This window comes from Bacillus rossius, chromosome 5 (genome assembly GCF_032445375.1).
Source record: "Bacillus rossius redtenbacheri isolate Brsri chromosome 5, Brsri_v3, whole genome shotgun sequence".
In the NCBI taxonomy this organism is placed as follows: Eukaryota; Metazoa; Arthropoda; class Insecta; order Phasmatodea; family Bacillidae; genus Bacillus; species Bacillus rossius.
Window position 1 is genome coordinate 63,110,947 of NC_086333.1, and position 14,848 is coordinate 63,125,794.

General features: G+C 37.0%; 1 protein-coding gene across 1 annotated transcript in view; it reads left to right on the forward strand.

Moving 5' to 3' along the window:
• The window catches only part of LOC134531891 (uncharacterized), a 102,486-nt gene that overhangs the window by 65,307 nt on the left and 22,331 nt on the right, over nucleotides 1-14,848 (forward strand). The window contains exon 3 of the mRNA XM_063367907.1: nucleotides 5,364-5,490. Within this exon, the coding sequence (XP_063223977.1) occupies nucleotides 5,364-5,490 (127 nt within the window). The remainder of the gene's footprint in view (nucleotides 1-5,363; nucleotides 5,491-14,848) is intronic.

Genomic DNA, 14,848 nt, shown 5'->3' on the forward strand with positions numbered 1-14,848 from the left:
CCCACATTTTTTTTCCTTCAAAAATTTATGGGTCGAATGGCAATCTTCTAGAATCCAAACCTCTGATTCGAATCACAAAGAGTACCTTGAATCTTTCTCCCGTATCTGAATCTAGGCTTAAAGGGTCAAAAGTAAAATGCCATACAATAAATTAAAAATATTAACTATTCTGTCGTAACATTTAAACCATGTAAATTTGTGTTTCATGATCTTAGTTTCCAGAATAAATTCATATAGTAACTTTAATTTCATAGTTACATATAAAACGATCAATAATTTGGGGAACAGTAGGTCTAATAAAATAGGTACGAAGAAAAACTCAGGTATGTCTAATAAACTTCAACGTTGTCAGTGGTGGATTTTTTTAAAATCTTATTTTTTATATTTATTTTCTAATCTCAAATATTCGATAGTATTTAAGGGTTCGAATATTAGAACGCCCCTTCCTGAGTTTCAAGGATTCGGTCGTAAATATCTCGACTTGAAATGTATATTTTTAGCCACGGCGCCGAAGAATTCTTCGAGTAGCTTCGGCAATGTTCAGTATTGGTTTCTGGAACAATCGTAATTAGGGAAATGTTCCTGAACTAAAAAAATATATATATAACTAACAGATCCGTTTTAGTGACCTTACAGCCAATGTTTTTATTTGTTTTCTAGAAATGTCGGTCCAAATTACAATATATTTATCTGCGACAAAAAACGTTATGTTTCAAAAGAGCATCATCATCTCAAGGAACGTTCATGTAATTTTTGAGTAAGTTTTCATGCAATACACATATTTGTTCGGCGAAGGCTTAGTTATTTTAGTCTGTTGTTTCAGAACTACTAACTGCACAAAATAACTTAAAAAAAATTTTTCGAATCAGGTCTCCCTTGCAAACTCAGTCCTTTTTAATCTATATACAGTTAAACTCTTTTTTTCACTTCGAGTATATGGTCGATTTTTCGGCCAATAAATCTATAACTTCCGTTAATAGTTAAACACTCGTAAAATTAACTGTAGTTAAGTGGCAGGTGTTATTCAGCTACGGATCTAAATAACAACTATACTTCCAAAAATGACTTTATAAAAAGATGATTGTGTAAATCTACCTCAAGGTAGTTTGGGTCCAAAACCACTGGTGAAGCTAATTTATTTTTCTGGAGCCAGTTCCACTAAATAAACTCTCTCACACACACACACTCTCTCTCTCTCTCTATCTATCTATCTCTCTCGCCCTCCACGGTCATTAATTTCAGAGCTTGAAACCCGTCATGTGAAACAAGTAATACGACCCTAATAACAGGTGAATAATTGGTACGTAGTTGTATTTGTGAATGTCTAACAGCTAACCTTTATACGTTGTAGATACGTACGTAGTTATTCTATAGACCTAGCCGTGTTAATTAAAGCTTCTTTCCGTATTAAATAACACAGTGATAAAAAATTACGACGCAATGAAAAACAATCGCGTTGTACAAGTTTTCCTGCAAAAATAATAAACAGAATTCCATAACTTCTCCAAGTATATTATAAATTTTCACTGGCCAAAAAAAAGTTTTATTTGAATATTATTTTGCACTTTTTTTTAACATTACATATTCGCAATATACATACAGATTCTTCAGAGTTGCGACATAACTGTTTAAACATTAACTAAAAACCTGTAAACTATGCACACATTTATGTTCCTTACATCGCACTCCTAGATAACATCACAGATAATATTCAGCCTCTTTTTCTATTTATTTATTTTTATAGATACATATTAAACTTCTCTCAAAAATACGTGACACACCAGCACTGCAACATAACAAAATACAATACACCAGAAGAACAGTTAATGGATTAGCAAATACAGGATAAGAATTTTTAGGTACATGAACCCCCTTGCCTACTCAGGACCAAGACGTTACAATTTTGACACGCTGGAGCGAAAAATTAAAAAAAAATACAAAAATGGAAAAATATTATTTTTTTGAAAAGACAGAAAGTCTTTGCCTAAAGCAGATGCAATAAACGTCAACAGCACTTATTTACCAGTTTATTTTACGAGTAAAGCATGTTGGAGATAATTAAAATTTAAGCGCAGGAAACTTAAAGTTGGAAAAATTATAATACTGAACTGATTTTTATTTTTTGAATAGGCTCATACATTTTCAGGTGTCACGCACCCGCCTAATCACTGCACTAAGTCTAACAAAACTATAAATATTACTAATATAATTTTACTGGAGTCATTATCACAAAATAAAATATAAGGAGAATAGAAACTTTAAATACACGCAATAAATTACTCATATTAGTAACGTCTTTCAAACTTAGATAGCCCCGACTAAAGCTTATGTGTGACACACTATAAAGCATACCTACCACTAACGGCCATTAAAATAATATACAAAATACATAGGGAACAATCATTAACTCGTTATAAAGTTAACACACTTTTCTAGTGCACCAAAGATTTTTACCCGGGTATTACTTCACTGGTTTCCACTGACCAAAAGCTCAACATTTTAATTCGCCGATTCTGTTTTGTTTTTTTTCAAGGGAGTGGTGACGTTTTAGTCTAAGTTCAGGTGTGCTTAAAAGTTACTTAAAAATTCCCTTAACTCAATAACTCAAGATCCAAAACATGCGGTTGCAAAGGTTCACGTCTAGAGCTTATTAACGCGACTTAAGTGGCTCACAGTTACGACACGAGTCATTGTCAAAAAATGGCTGCTTCCACCCAAGTGACTGGAAGATTGGCTTCCCCACGGGTGAGGGAACATGCTGGACCTGTTTCAATTGCTTTCATGTTGACGTGACGAAATAAGGGGGACTAACACTTAAACGAGCCAGTGGGCTCGTTCTTCAAACGCAGTTTCTTCAAAGGTAGTTCCACCAGCCTGCACCAGGCTCCCACGACACGCCGCGTGGATTCATTTTTGAAAAGCATATTACGTGCCCCGGACTGCACGCCAGGCAAGCCAAGCCCGGTACACAACTTCACCATTCGTTCCGCGCAGCGCCGCGCGACGCACGTCTCTCGAGCCGCGAGTGCTTACGTCACCACCTGCCCTCGCGCGCCAACACTCCCTAGCGGCCGGCGGCGGAACTTTTTTCAAAACGTCGTCTAAGTCCGCTAGCAGAACGCAAACTAAGGTCTCTTAAAACACTTCAAAAATCTAATAACGAAATACAAATTGAGGCCATTTTTATTAAAAATTTAAAAAAGTCAATATAAAAGTATTTAAAAACAACAGCCAAGCATAAAAACTTACCTACTCTCAGTGCCAGTTGCCAACTTAACCATACGTTACAAACTTAAAACACTAAAATAAATATATTTAAAAAACCAAAGAAATCTAACCAAATAAAAATTACTATTACAAAAATATATTTAAACAATATATAGTGTTTCCAACGTTCTGGGGCCGTCACCCATCACGGGTCTCAGGCATTTCATTTATATTTCTTGAACTTGCATGTATTCCCAGGGACGTAAACGGCTCGAAACGTAAGGGTTAGGAAGGAAGGGGTGGATTTCCTGGAATTTAACCTCCTTCATGTTATTGCTTCATTTCCCTTTTCAGCTAATGGCTTTAATGCTTCTCACAGAAGATGTAGTGTCCTGATAAGAAACGTTGTTTTTTTCCTTCAGAAATTATGTTGTTTATAATTAATTTTCTATTTTATAACGTCCTTGTGCATCTCACTTGCTATGTTGCAGTCACTTTGGTGAGCAGTTGGTTTGCAAGATAAACCGTAACTGTATAAGGGTTAGCTAGTAGTTTGCGTAACAGTTTTAAAATAACCCGCTAGGAAGAGTCGTGAAAACACCATCTTTAAGTACCTTAGTGATTTTAAACAACACGTCAGCAAGTAATCAGCATTTAATTTAATCATAACCACAATAATGTTTTGATATTCAGAAGGGAACGGAATGTTGGTGCGTGCTCCATTTTTTTGGCTTCAATTTTCGACACGGCAAAGTCTGCACGCCCACTCCCCAACTTCTTACGGGTGAGTTTCCCGTGCCGCTTCGGGAAACTGGCGACGTGACGTGACAGTCCTGTGGGAGGGACGATAGGCCCTGAACTCACATTAAAAAAAATTCGTCTGGTAAAATAATACATATATACGGAATGTGGAAGTAACTATAATTTGAACACACCTTTTTGAAAGTAGGCCTACTTTATTCTTTCTCGAGAGAGGAAAAAAATATGATAAAATTATAATTATTTGTGGAAATTTTGCGTGAAATTTATTTCTTGTCTTTTCTGAAACATCTTATATCTAAAAATAAAATATCTAACAAGTACTAAAATTCAGTTAAATTTTAAATAGGCTATAGGAACACAAATAGTTTGGTTTTTAAATGACTCGCCCCTGGGTATTCCACACCACGTAAAACATTAGGGTCATTCGCCCATCTCGTAAATTCGAAGCTACGTCCGCCACTGCTTGTAGATATCCAGTTTTTTTTTTTCAGATATGTCAGTTTTCCCTTGCAAGCCAGGCCAGTTCGGGCCTATCGGAAGGCTGGACTTCTCGCCTCCATGTTTGCGACGTAACTCTTGGTCATGGAGGAGAAACTCAAATTACCGATACTGAGACCTAGTTTTTTGAAGTAGTTACGGTCCCGTCCGCTAGATAGTAGTTTTCATAATATACCTGTATTGCTGACACGACTACATTAATTTATTAGGAGAAGTAATGTAGGATAAGCTATTATCAGGCAAACAAACCAGTGAAAATTCACTCTATTTAGGTAGCCACTAATTTTGTGGTGTGTAATACAATGAGTTTTTTGCACCTCCTATTCCTTTATTTATTACATGACGGTTATATTACAAACCAGCATTAAGTATTTTCGCATCGATTAAATTAGTTTCGCGCCGTCAAGGAGATAACTTAACATAACCAAAACACATCATCACCACCCTCACCACCAAATGTAAATAGACACTTCACCTCACACAAATCACCTTCCCCCAATGACTTGAATGTTGGAAGGGACAATTTATGTATGTATCGATAATTTATTGTAATTCTTTTTGATGTAAATGTACCAAATTTTCCCTTTTATGTAACCATTTGTAATCTCTTTTTAAAATAAAGAGTCGTTTTTTTTTTTGGCGGGGAGTACCCCCCTGGCGGCGGGTCCACCATTTAAAAAAAAAAATTAAAAAATCTTTGTATGAGAACCTCTATTCCGATTTTTTTTATTTGCTGGTAGTTATGGGTCCGCCCAACAGATAGCGACACGTGTCGCGTGAAACATGGTTTCAGTTTCCACTGTAAGAGTCGCGCACTTCTTTATCCCCCTCCTTGTTCCGTGCTCTTGGTGCCACGCATTTCCCCCGAAGCTGACCACGTGACGTCCGCCCCGCAGATATCCACGACGGCGCACTACGGCTCGTTCGGCCTGCTGTTCGACGGCATCCTGGCGCGGCTCGGCCAGCAGACGACGGGCGCCACCTTCATCATGAACGCCCTGGCGTCGGCCGTCAGCTTCACAGGTGAGGCCGTGTCCGGGGAACTATGCTTCCCGTGCGCTCGTCCGCGGAGGTGAAGTCGCGGGGGAGCTGAATTGTTGCCCCTTGGATGGGCAGCCCTTCAGGATTTTTCTGACAGTGGTTAATTTAGGTTAGGTTAGATTAGGTAAGGTTAGGTTAGGTTAGGTCACTTTGCAATCTAACCACTGTCAGAAAAATCCTGATGGGCTGTCCTTCCTATGGGCAACAATTCAGTCGCCCCGACGCGACGTCGCGAGGGTCCTGTGTACTCCCCGAGCGAACAGCGCGTCTGGCCTCCTCGCCTCAGGCCTAGATGGAGCCGCATGAGGGTGGTGGGAAGCTACCGACATTCTCGGAAACGGCGGTTAAGAAATCTTTGCATATAAAGCAATGACTAGGGACTGGAAAAATTCGCGGTTTCAATGACCACTAGGATAGACTCCACTATTCTCTATGTACTCGGGCAACTATCACCTGGTCATTGGCTACCGACTCGGGACACCTGTTTACTGCGATTCTTATGATTCGATACTTCTTTTGTTGAATGTTTACCATTGGCTCAGAGTCCTTCAGGTAAATTGCGGTCCAATAATTGACGCAGCATTAAGCTAAACGAGTTTGGATACCAGCCTGTCTCGAAAGGAATCCGCGAATTTTTCCGGTCTCTAGCAATGACTATAAACCTGAAAAATTCGCGGATTCATTCGGTGATAGGCTAGAATTCAAACACATATACCTCTTAGATAATTTTGCTATTGGCTTACTGTTCATCTGGACGAATCTCAACCAGTTACAAACCCTCAACCAAAGAAGGATCTAATCACAGACAAACCAGCTGAGACGACTTACAAGTCGGCAGCCAGTGAACCTTGCGTTATTTGCCCGAGTGTACAGGGGTATGTGCAGTCTATCCTGAAGGCCATCGAAACCGCGAATTTCACAGGTCTCTAGCAATGACTAGGGACATGCATATTTCGCGAAAAGATTCCGCGACTAGCTGAAAGTTAAAACACTGTGGCATTATCTGAGTTTCGTGGTTGGGTGAGTTCATTTCAGTTTCACGTCGATTGTTACAACACCAATAATAGTTGTTGAGTGCGGAAGCAAATGCGTTCTTAGTGGCCCAGTCAAATAAGGCAACGACTTCTCTCGCAGACGGCCGCCAATCAAAAGGATGAAACCGCTGGTGCGGGTATACCTCGTTACAGTCTAATATGCATTCATATTTATTCGCGAAAAATGCTTGTCCCTAGCAATGACTAAAATTTTTAATACACCAATTTCTTCAGAAAAAAATATATATATTAGCCAGTAAGCTTACTTTCTTACAATCATCTTCAAAAATAGTACAACATTGACCCAAAGTTGGAAATTGATGATAAAGATCGCAGGCTTTCGCGGCCATTGTCTGAAGTAGCTTGGCTTATGGGTTTTCCAACGCGAACATATTACCGACGTTTCGGTTGACATTGCAGTCGCCATCCTCAGGGTAGAGTTACCTACTTGATTGAAACTGATGATTTTTTGACGTGATAACGTCTTATAAATCGATGAACGCCGGCTGCACGCACGAAAAAGCATGACTCGTTGTCACGTTCCGCCTGAGCCGAGCGTGCAAGAAGCGGCCAGCCACCGTGCGAGAAAACCTTCTATAATATCAAACAGGTTAAGGCGGGCTTTTTAACCAATTGTTCGTGATTATATTTAAACAAATTATTTAAATTAAATTTGTAAAAACTGTAAATAATATTTGAAATTAAAAAGTATGCAATTTTTCATCAATGTTTTCTTATGACGTTATCACGTAAAATTATCGTCCGTAAACCGACTTTACAGACAACCCCCTTTTATTTCATATTTTGGCACTTTTGAACTTATACGCAAAATTGTTGCAGTTTCTTCTCGTGGGTGAAAAAAAAAAATTCGTATTCGTTGCATCGTCATTCAATAAACATAGTGTTCGCTAACTTCTAATGCCAGTAGGGAGGTCCCTTAAGGACTGTTCTACAACGGAGACGATCCCCCAGAACATGCCACGGCAGAGTCTGCTGCTTTCACAGCGCACGAAAAAGTAACAAATGGCAACCAATAATATTCAATTTCAAGGTTACTAAATATTAATTTAATTAAATATATTATGCTTCGAGATCATAGCATGGACAGACTTTACATATAATTATATCTAATAATAAAAAACGAAAAAATCGTAATATTCATTTACTTGAAACAATTTTTAACGTATTTAGAACACAAACAATCATGGCTACCACCGAAGCCAAATACTCGGTGTCTATTGGTAACACGGAGCAACCTAAACGGAAGAGCTCGGCATTTCCGAGTTAATTCTTAACGGTCCGTCTCCGTCTGCGTGTATTGCAGAAACTCTGTTGCGTGAGATACGTCTCCGTCTACATGATCTGTCTACGTTTACGTGTCATTGCAGAACGGGCCCAAGAGTCATTCTTCACGCGGAAAGATTCAGTGATCTATGATCCGGTTTGGGCCATGTTTTAAGAAGAAATCGCACCACGTAAAATTATTAGTTACATAAATTAGGGATGGATGTATTACAATCATTGCTGCATGACATTTATTTTAAGCAAATACTAATCGATTGTCGCTCGGGTGACGATCCATCCGTCGGTGGTGACGTTCGTTCGTCGCGTTGCACTGTGTTGCACTACTTGCGTTCTAGTCACACGCGCGACCCCGCACGCGCCCTGGTGAGTCGATGGCGAAACATAACGGCTAGTGACAGCAGAGGGAGTACCTACGAGATTCGTCAAGTCCAAAAACTCGTAGTATAATTTTCACCTTATGTGTTGATAGGATTAACATAATCAATGAAAGAGTGAATACATAAACTCTTTTAAAAAGATGTTTCCCCAATTCCATGCACATGTACCGATCGTAACTTACGAAACAGGGATGAAAACTTACGTATATTGCCATAAATTCGTATTTTTATAAAGAATGTATTATTTTCAGCTAAAAAAATGGATATTTTTACATTTATTCATTAAAAAAAATATATATTAACAAGCTTTTAGCTGGAAAATACCATTTGTAAAGACCAAAAAATTATTGTTGTTTAAAATTGTCTAGTGCACCACAAGAGTAAGTTAAATATTCAGGGTGGCACAAACAGAGATGTGAGACTTGAAACTGGATTCGGCCTAAATTCTTATATAGACCGTGGGTGCAAGATTCACAGTAGAAATGTTTTGGGTTCATGTTTGAATGCCTTATTGTCAGAATAGTGTGTCATGTAGCAGCTGGTACTGTATTGAGGTTATAGAATCTCAGTTCATTTTCTGTGAATGTAGTAACACTCAAAAATTATTTTTGAACTTTTACATGGAAATAACTTCTGCGTTTTAAAAGGTTTTCGGAACACTTCACTTACAATATGGCCGTCAAAAACGCAAGCCAAAACGCAAGAAAGTTGGAAGTTGAACAATAGTTACATTTGCTTATTTCACCTTACGTTGTTCATAAACCGATACTCTAAAATGTGTTTTGCTGTCCATTTTTGTGTATTGCGTTTCTTGAGTTATTGCTTTTCTTCCGTAGTTTATAAACCCAGCATTATTTGGACAATGTCTTACCCGAGGCTCAAATCCAAAACCCATCGCATCGAAAGCAGGCGTGCATCCAATTGCGTTACGGAGTTCTGCTCAATCAATTATGTAATATTTTAATCATGCTTACGTCACAGGTACTATTTTATGTATAGAGGATAGTTTAACAACTATAAATAACAATATTTTGTAGCCGTCATTTACGTGTTAAATTTCTGTTTCATATTGAACTAGCTGGTGTACCCGGCGTTGCACGGGCTAAACATATCATGCAAGGAACATCACTACCGAATTTCAAGTCTGTAGGACATACACGTGAAAAAACGAGAAATTTTTGTTTTTAGAGTCCCAGAGTCTGCACAATCTCGGTGCAAAAACAGGACACCAATCTTCATCTTTATTTTGTGGGAAGGCAGGTAGCCCCTAGGCAAGACGTGACGGACGCACCAAACGATAGGGCGTTACAAATTCAAGGCAACGCCATCTATTGACGAGTTCTGAACTGAACTGTTATTAGCGCCTTTAGTTCGCTAACAGCCGCGAGCTGCACTAAGCGGATGGGCTTCGCCAAGGAAAAGGATAGGAAGTTGCCAGACCTTACTACATGACAGTGTGGCGGACATAGAGATATGACACAAACTCAATGTTTGTGCGTCTATGACCTACATACCTCCTATTCTTTTCTATAATACAACAGAATTTACCCCTTTTCACTCCCTTAGGGATGGAATTTAATAAACATATTTAGTGTATGTCACTCTCTGGCCCATAAACTATCTCAATGCAAAAATAAAAAGTTATAATTTTTTACACATTTTATAATTACTAATAATTTAAATGTGTCAATTCTTAATCCAAAATGAGATATTATGTCTGAACCAACAAAAATTGTAACAAAATGTATATAATAAAAATTGAATCAATGATTGAACGTCTAAAAATATAAAAAATGCAAAATGTTTATATAGGAATGTAGCATATTCAAAATAATTTAAATTCCTAAAAATTTTAAATAATAATTTAAGAAATTTTTCTGCACGCTTTCAATTCTTTTCTAATTAACATTAGTTGATGCAGAGAAAGTTATAAATTCAATTAGACCCAAAGATCTACATATGTTGCTAATAGTATTATCTATACGTTGGTAAAAAAAAAACCTTGGCATTCAATATAACTCGAAGGTCTTAAAAGTGGACACCACGTTTAGTGTCATTACTTACTATGTCATAATTCTGATTAATTAAATTAGTTTTTTTACTAAAGGTTATACAATAAATGCTATCTTAATTCAGAGACGTTTGTTAACTTGAAAATCATATCTTGCTGAACAGTTTCACAAACATATTTTTTTTTTATTCAGCATCTATTCTTGATCTATTCTGATTATAGTTGGAATATCATTTATTAAATATTAGTTGAGATAAATACTACTATGCGGAACACCTAATACCATGAAATTGCATTTGCAAAATTGACTGAAAAGGGTCAATTTGTAATATAATTAAATCATATATTTACAAGGCATTGCTTGACGAGGACTAAAATTTAAAATTTTTTAATCATAATATTGTGTTGAAAAGTATCAAAGGCTTTGCTCATGTTGAAATATATAGAATATTTTATTTATGTCTGGATGTTATACTGGACCATATATATAATACGTATATATATTTATTTATATTAAATACGTGTGAGTGTTAAAGGCGATCTTCCTGATTGAAAACGATGTAGTTTTTCAGAAATATTGTTTTTAGGAATAGAATTCATGTACCTATAAATATTTTTTTCGTCGAAAAGGTATTGGTAAATAGTTTGTGACTGAAATTTAACTGTCAATAATACTTCAAAAAACACTCACTGAGTGATGCACACTTAATTAAAATATTTTTTGGTCAAAAGCAAATTTTTTTTTAAATGTTTGTTTGAGCTTAATTTATAACACGTTGGAATGAAAATGCTACAGTTATTAAAAAATAAAATGCTACAAAACTAAAAAAAATATTTTTGCAAAACTCCGTTCCCCCGGAGAAACCCCCGGAATGGCCACCGCATGGGGAGCCCAAGAAAAGAAACGGGCTCCCCATTTGGAAGCCACCTGGAAGGTTTTTTTCTGTTCCACCCACCGTTTCTTTGGTAGCCTGACTTGTTACAAGGGATTGCATTCCTACCAGAGAAAATGCCACCATTTTGTCTGGGCAATCCGCCTTGGAGGAGCCGGGGCGCGAACCCGGGTCCTACAAGTCACAAGGCAGGCGCTCTACCCCAGAACCAGAGTGGTAGAGCGTATACTTGCAGTCTTCTTAACACTGACATGATGTTATTGCACGAGTTTACTATAGTTTCGTGTGTCATAAACACTTGCAGTAACATCTAACCTCGGTAACGAACAAATTTATGTGTTCTTATGGTGTTCGTTCAACATGAATTATGTAATTTCATAACAGTAAAATATAATTTGTATAACTAGTCTGGCAATTTTTTAGTTACTTTCCTGCAAACAAACTTACAATCCCGCTGTACAATAATTATATAGAAATATAGACTAGTAAAAACATATGTTAGATCTTGCACTGCCGATGGTATAGTTATTTTGAAAAAAAAAATGTTGGATATTAAAAGAGTGTGTTTAGTTAAAATATGTGTGTGCTTACAAGCATGAAGTTATTGTATAATCATTTAATTTATTTGATTTTAAAGCCACGGAAAAGTTAAACTTTTTTTTATCACTTTTGGCTTTCTTTTGCTTTACCGTGCTGTATATGCGCAGCTAATATTGGAAAGCTATTCAAACAACTGTTTGCAAATAGGCGTTTTCAAAATCTTAAATTAAGTACTAAATCTATGATAGTGTTGGAGATGTCAAATTAAATACTGACATTGCCGGAATTTCGGGTCATGATAGTACTGACCTTAATCGATCAGTTTGTGAAGACTAGTAATTTAGATGACACTAATTTTGTGAGATTTGCTTACTTATTTAGAAATATTCACATTATTTGAATACAACTATATTTTATTGGAACTTGCATTACTCCTGAGTACAGAATTCTTGGTAATAGCTTACCTCAGGATTAAGCAGGAGCATAAATCAGAGTTAGCAGGAGCGTAAATGTTTTGTTTCATACAATGAAACCCTCAGAAACTTAATTAAATCATTGGGATTATTAAACACTAGCTGCAGTACCCGGCTTTGCCCGGGCTGAACACCGGGTGATATATTGTCCGCGAGTTACAGCAAAATGGATAGCGATATGTCCAGTGTGGTGGACATTAAGAAATGACACATAATTACTGTTTGTGTATCTGTGACCTATGGTTTTCTGTTTACCCATGGCGATCGGTTGAAAGGTTTAGAAGTTCATGTGCTACAGCGCCATCTAGCGGCGAGTTACAAAAAAAAATGGTTAGCATAAAAACCTTCTCCATGATAAAAACACTTCGATGTGCCAACTTTCATGGCGATCGGTCAAACGGTGTAAGAGTTTATCGACGTCATACATGCCAACATCCAATTATATATATTCATATATTTCGAAATTTTGGGACTTTCACTTTTGCGGAAAGTGGATGTTCAGGACCTCGAATGGTTTGGAACACTCCATCTCGAAAGAATAGATATTTGAAATTCCTGAAATTGTCGAAATTTTGGGGCTTTGTTCCCAGAGGGGGGCGGGGGGTTCGAGGACCCTGAATGGCTCGATAACACTATTGAAAGCTTATTACCTACCTATTAATAGTTATCTAAATAAATTAATAAATAACTGTATGTTTAAGAATTTACGTACATACATAATAATAAACTGCAATTTAAATTGTAATATACAAAAACGGTATTAAAAATTGAAACAAATATGGCGACACTACAAACTGTCAAGATCTTTATTTTTTTTCTTACTCTCTACTTAGTTCCTTACAATAGCAAAACGTAACGTAATGGCTTGAAAGCTATTGCTCGGCAGACATAGAGGAATGACACTAACAGTTTGTTTATCTATGACACACATTACATAAAATTAAGATATATTTTTTTAACCCGTTTAAAATTTATTTTTTAGACAAAAGATAGCCTATGTCCATCCCCAGGATATAACCTATCTCCTTGCCAAATTTCATTACGATCCGTTCAGCCGTTCAGCCGGGAAAAGGTAACAAACAGACAGACAGACAGACAGACAGAGTTACTTTCGCATTTATAATATTAGTAAGGATAGATCCGTTCTTTGATTCAAGATGTTATTTTTGACATAATTCATTGCTAGCTACACTGTATGTCATACGAAACCTCATTAACGAACCAAAAAAAAATTACTTATTATAAAAAAAATATCATAGAAAACATACAGAAAACTTCGAAAATCAGCCGAAGTCAAAAAAATTAGAAACATAAGCCGCACAGAAAATTCCGTAGAAGGAATCAGTCAAAAAATTATTAAAGTACAGACGTCGCAAGTGTTGTCTTAGGAAGCCTGCTGTTTTATTCTGTGCTGTCGTCATTGTGGTGTCCAGAATATCTGTTTTGACCCATCGCTGGGATCGTCTATGCGTCTCTGTGTTGTCATTGTGTTGTCTACATTATCTGTTTAGTACCAATGTTGGGTTCTTCTGTTTTCCGCTGTGTTGTCCAAGGTCTTTTTTTTGTCTTTATTTGCTTTTATTGTTGCTTCTGTCTCATAATTGCCCCTTGTGTGCTTTTTTTTACATCGGCTGATTTCATCTGTTTTCTCTGTGTTTGCATATTCATTTATTGTAATTTTTTTTTGTTTCTTTATTGGGGTTTTTTTTTGGCATAAAGTTGAACCAGAAATGGTGTTAGTCATAAATAACCAATTGAATTAAATAGATAACTGTAAAATTCCCGTTGTTGTTTGGAGAAAGGTGGTAATGCATAGCATACCATTACACCTTCGAACTGGATTCTCATTGAATCGCAGATAGTTCAGACAAGCCCTGAAGGACAAGAAACCAATGACAACACTGTATAACTCGAATGACCCAGTCACATGATATACGGCTAGAAGTCAACAACAGCCAATATACAACAGACACCGAGTTATTTGTGTACAAGTGTGTGTGTGTGTGTGACTCACTCTTGTGTCAGAAAATAACACAAATTTGGCAATATTACACGTTCTTCAGCCATAGAGTGAGTAATTTTGTCAGTAGCTTTATCACCATGCATAGACATTAACATGATATGAGCAAGGAGATGGGATAGGAAAGTATATAGAAGGCAAGAAGCTGAAAAAAAAATTTTTTGTGACATTAAATTTAAAGCAGGACTGTCGCCAGGATTTATGTCCATTGGTGCAGCAACCAACAAATTTCACGTTTTGTAACCATTTTTATCGTTAACTCAACGTAATATAATTTTGTTCTTCGTTTCTTTTCAGCGAAATGATGTGACAAAGAAGAATGTACTGATTTGTATAGGAGCTTGGTTTATTTCCAAAATTCGATGTTTTCGTCATTAGTTCTTGTCTGTATTTTAAAAACTCCATTCTAAATTAAGTCGGTGGTTTAGATCTTCTGGCCAATGTCCCTTTCGCCTTCATCCCGTGGAAGGCAGTGTAAACCACCGCAGTATCTTCTAGCCTGGTCCATATCAGCAGCAGTCATCAGCTCAGCAGGGTGATGGCTGAGAATCCAAACTAGCCTCCGGCTCGAACAACACGTCATCATGATTTATTTAAATGGTTCATGCAATGAGTAGTTTTGATTTTATACAATTTCTTGGTCATACGCCATTGCAGTTTGGCACTGTTTTGTCATGGAAAAAAAAA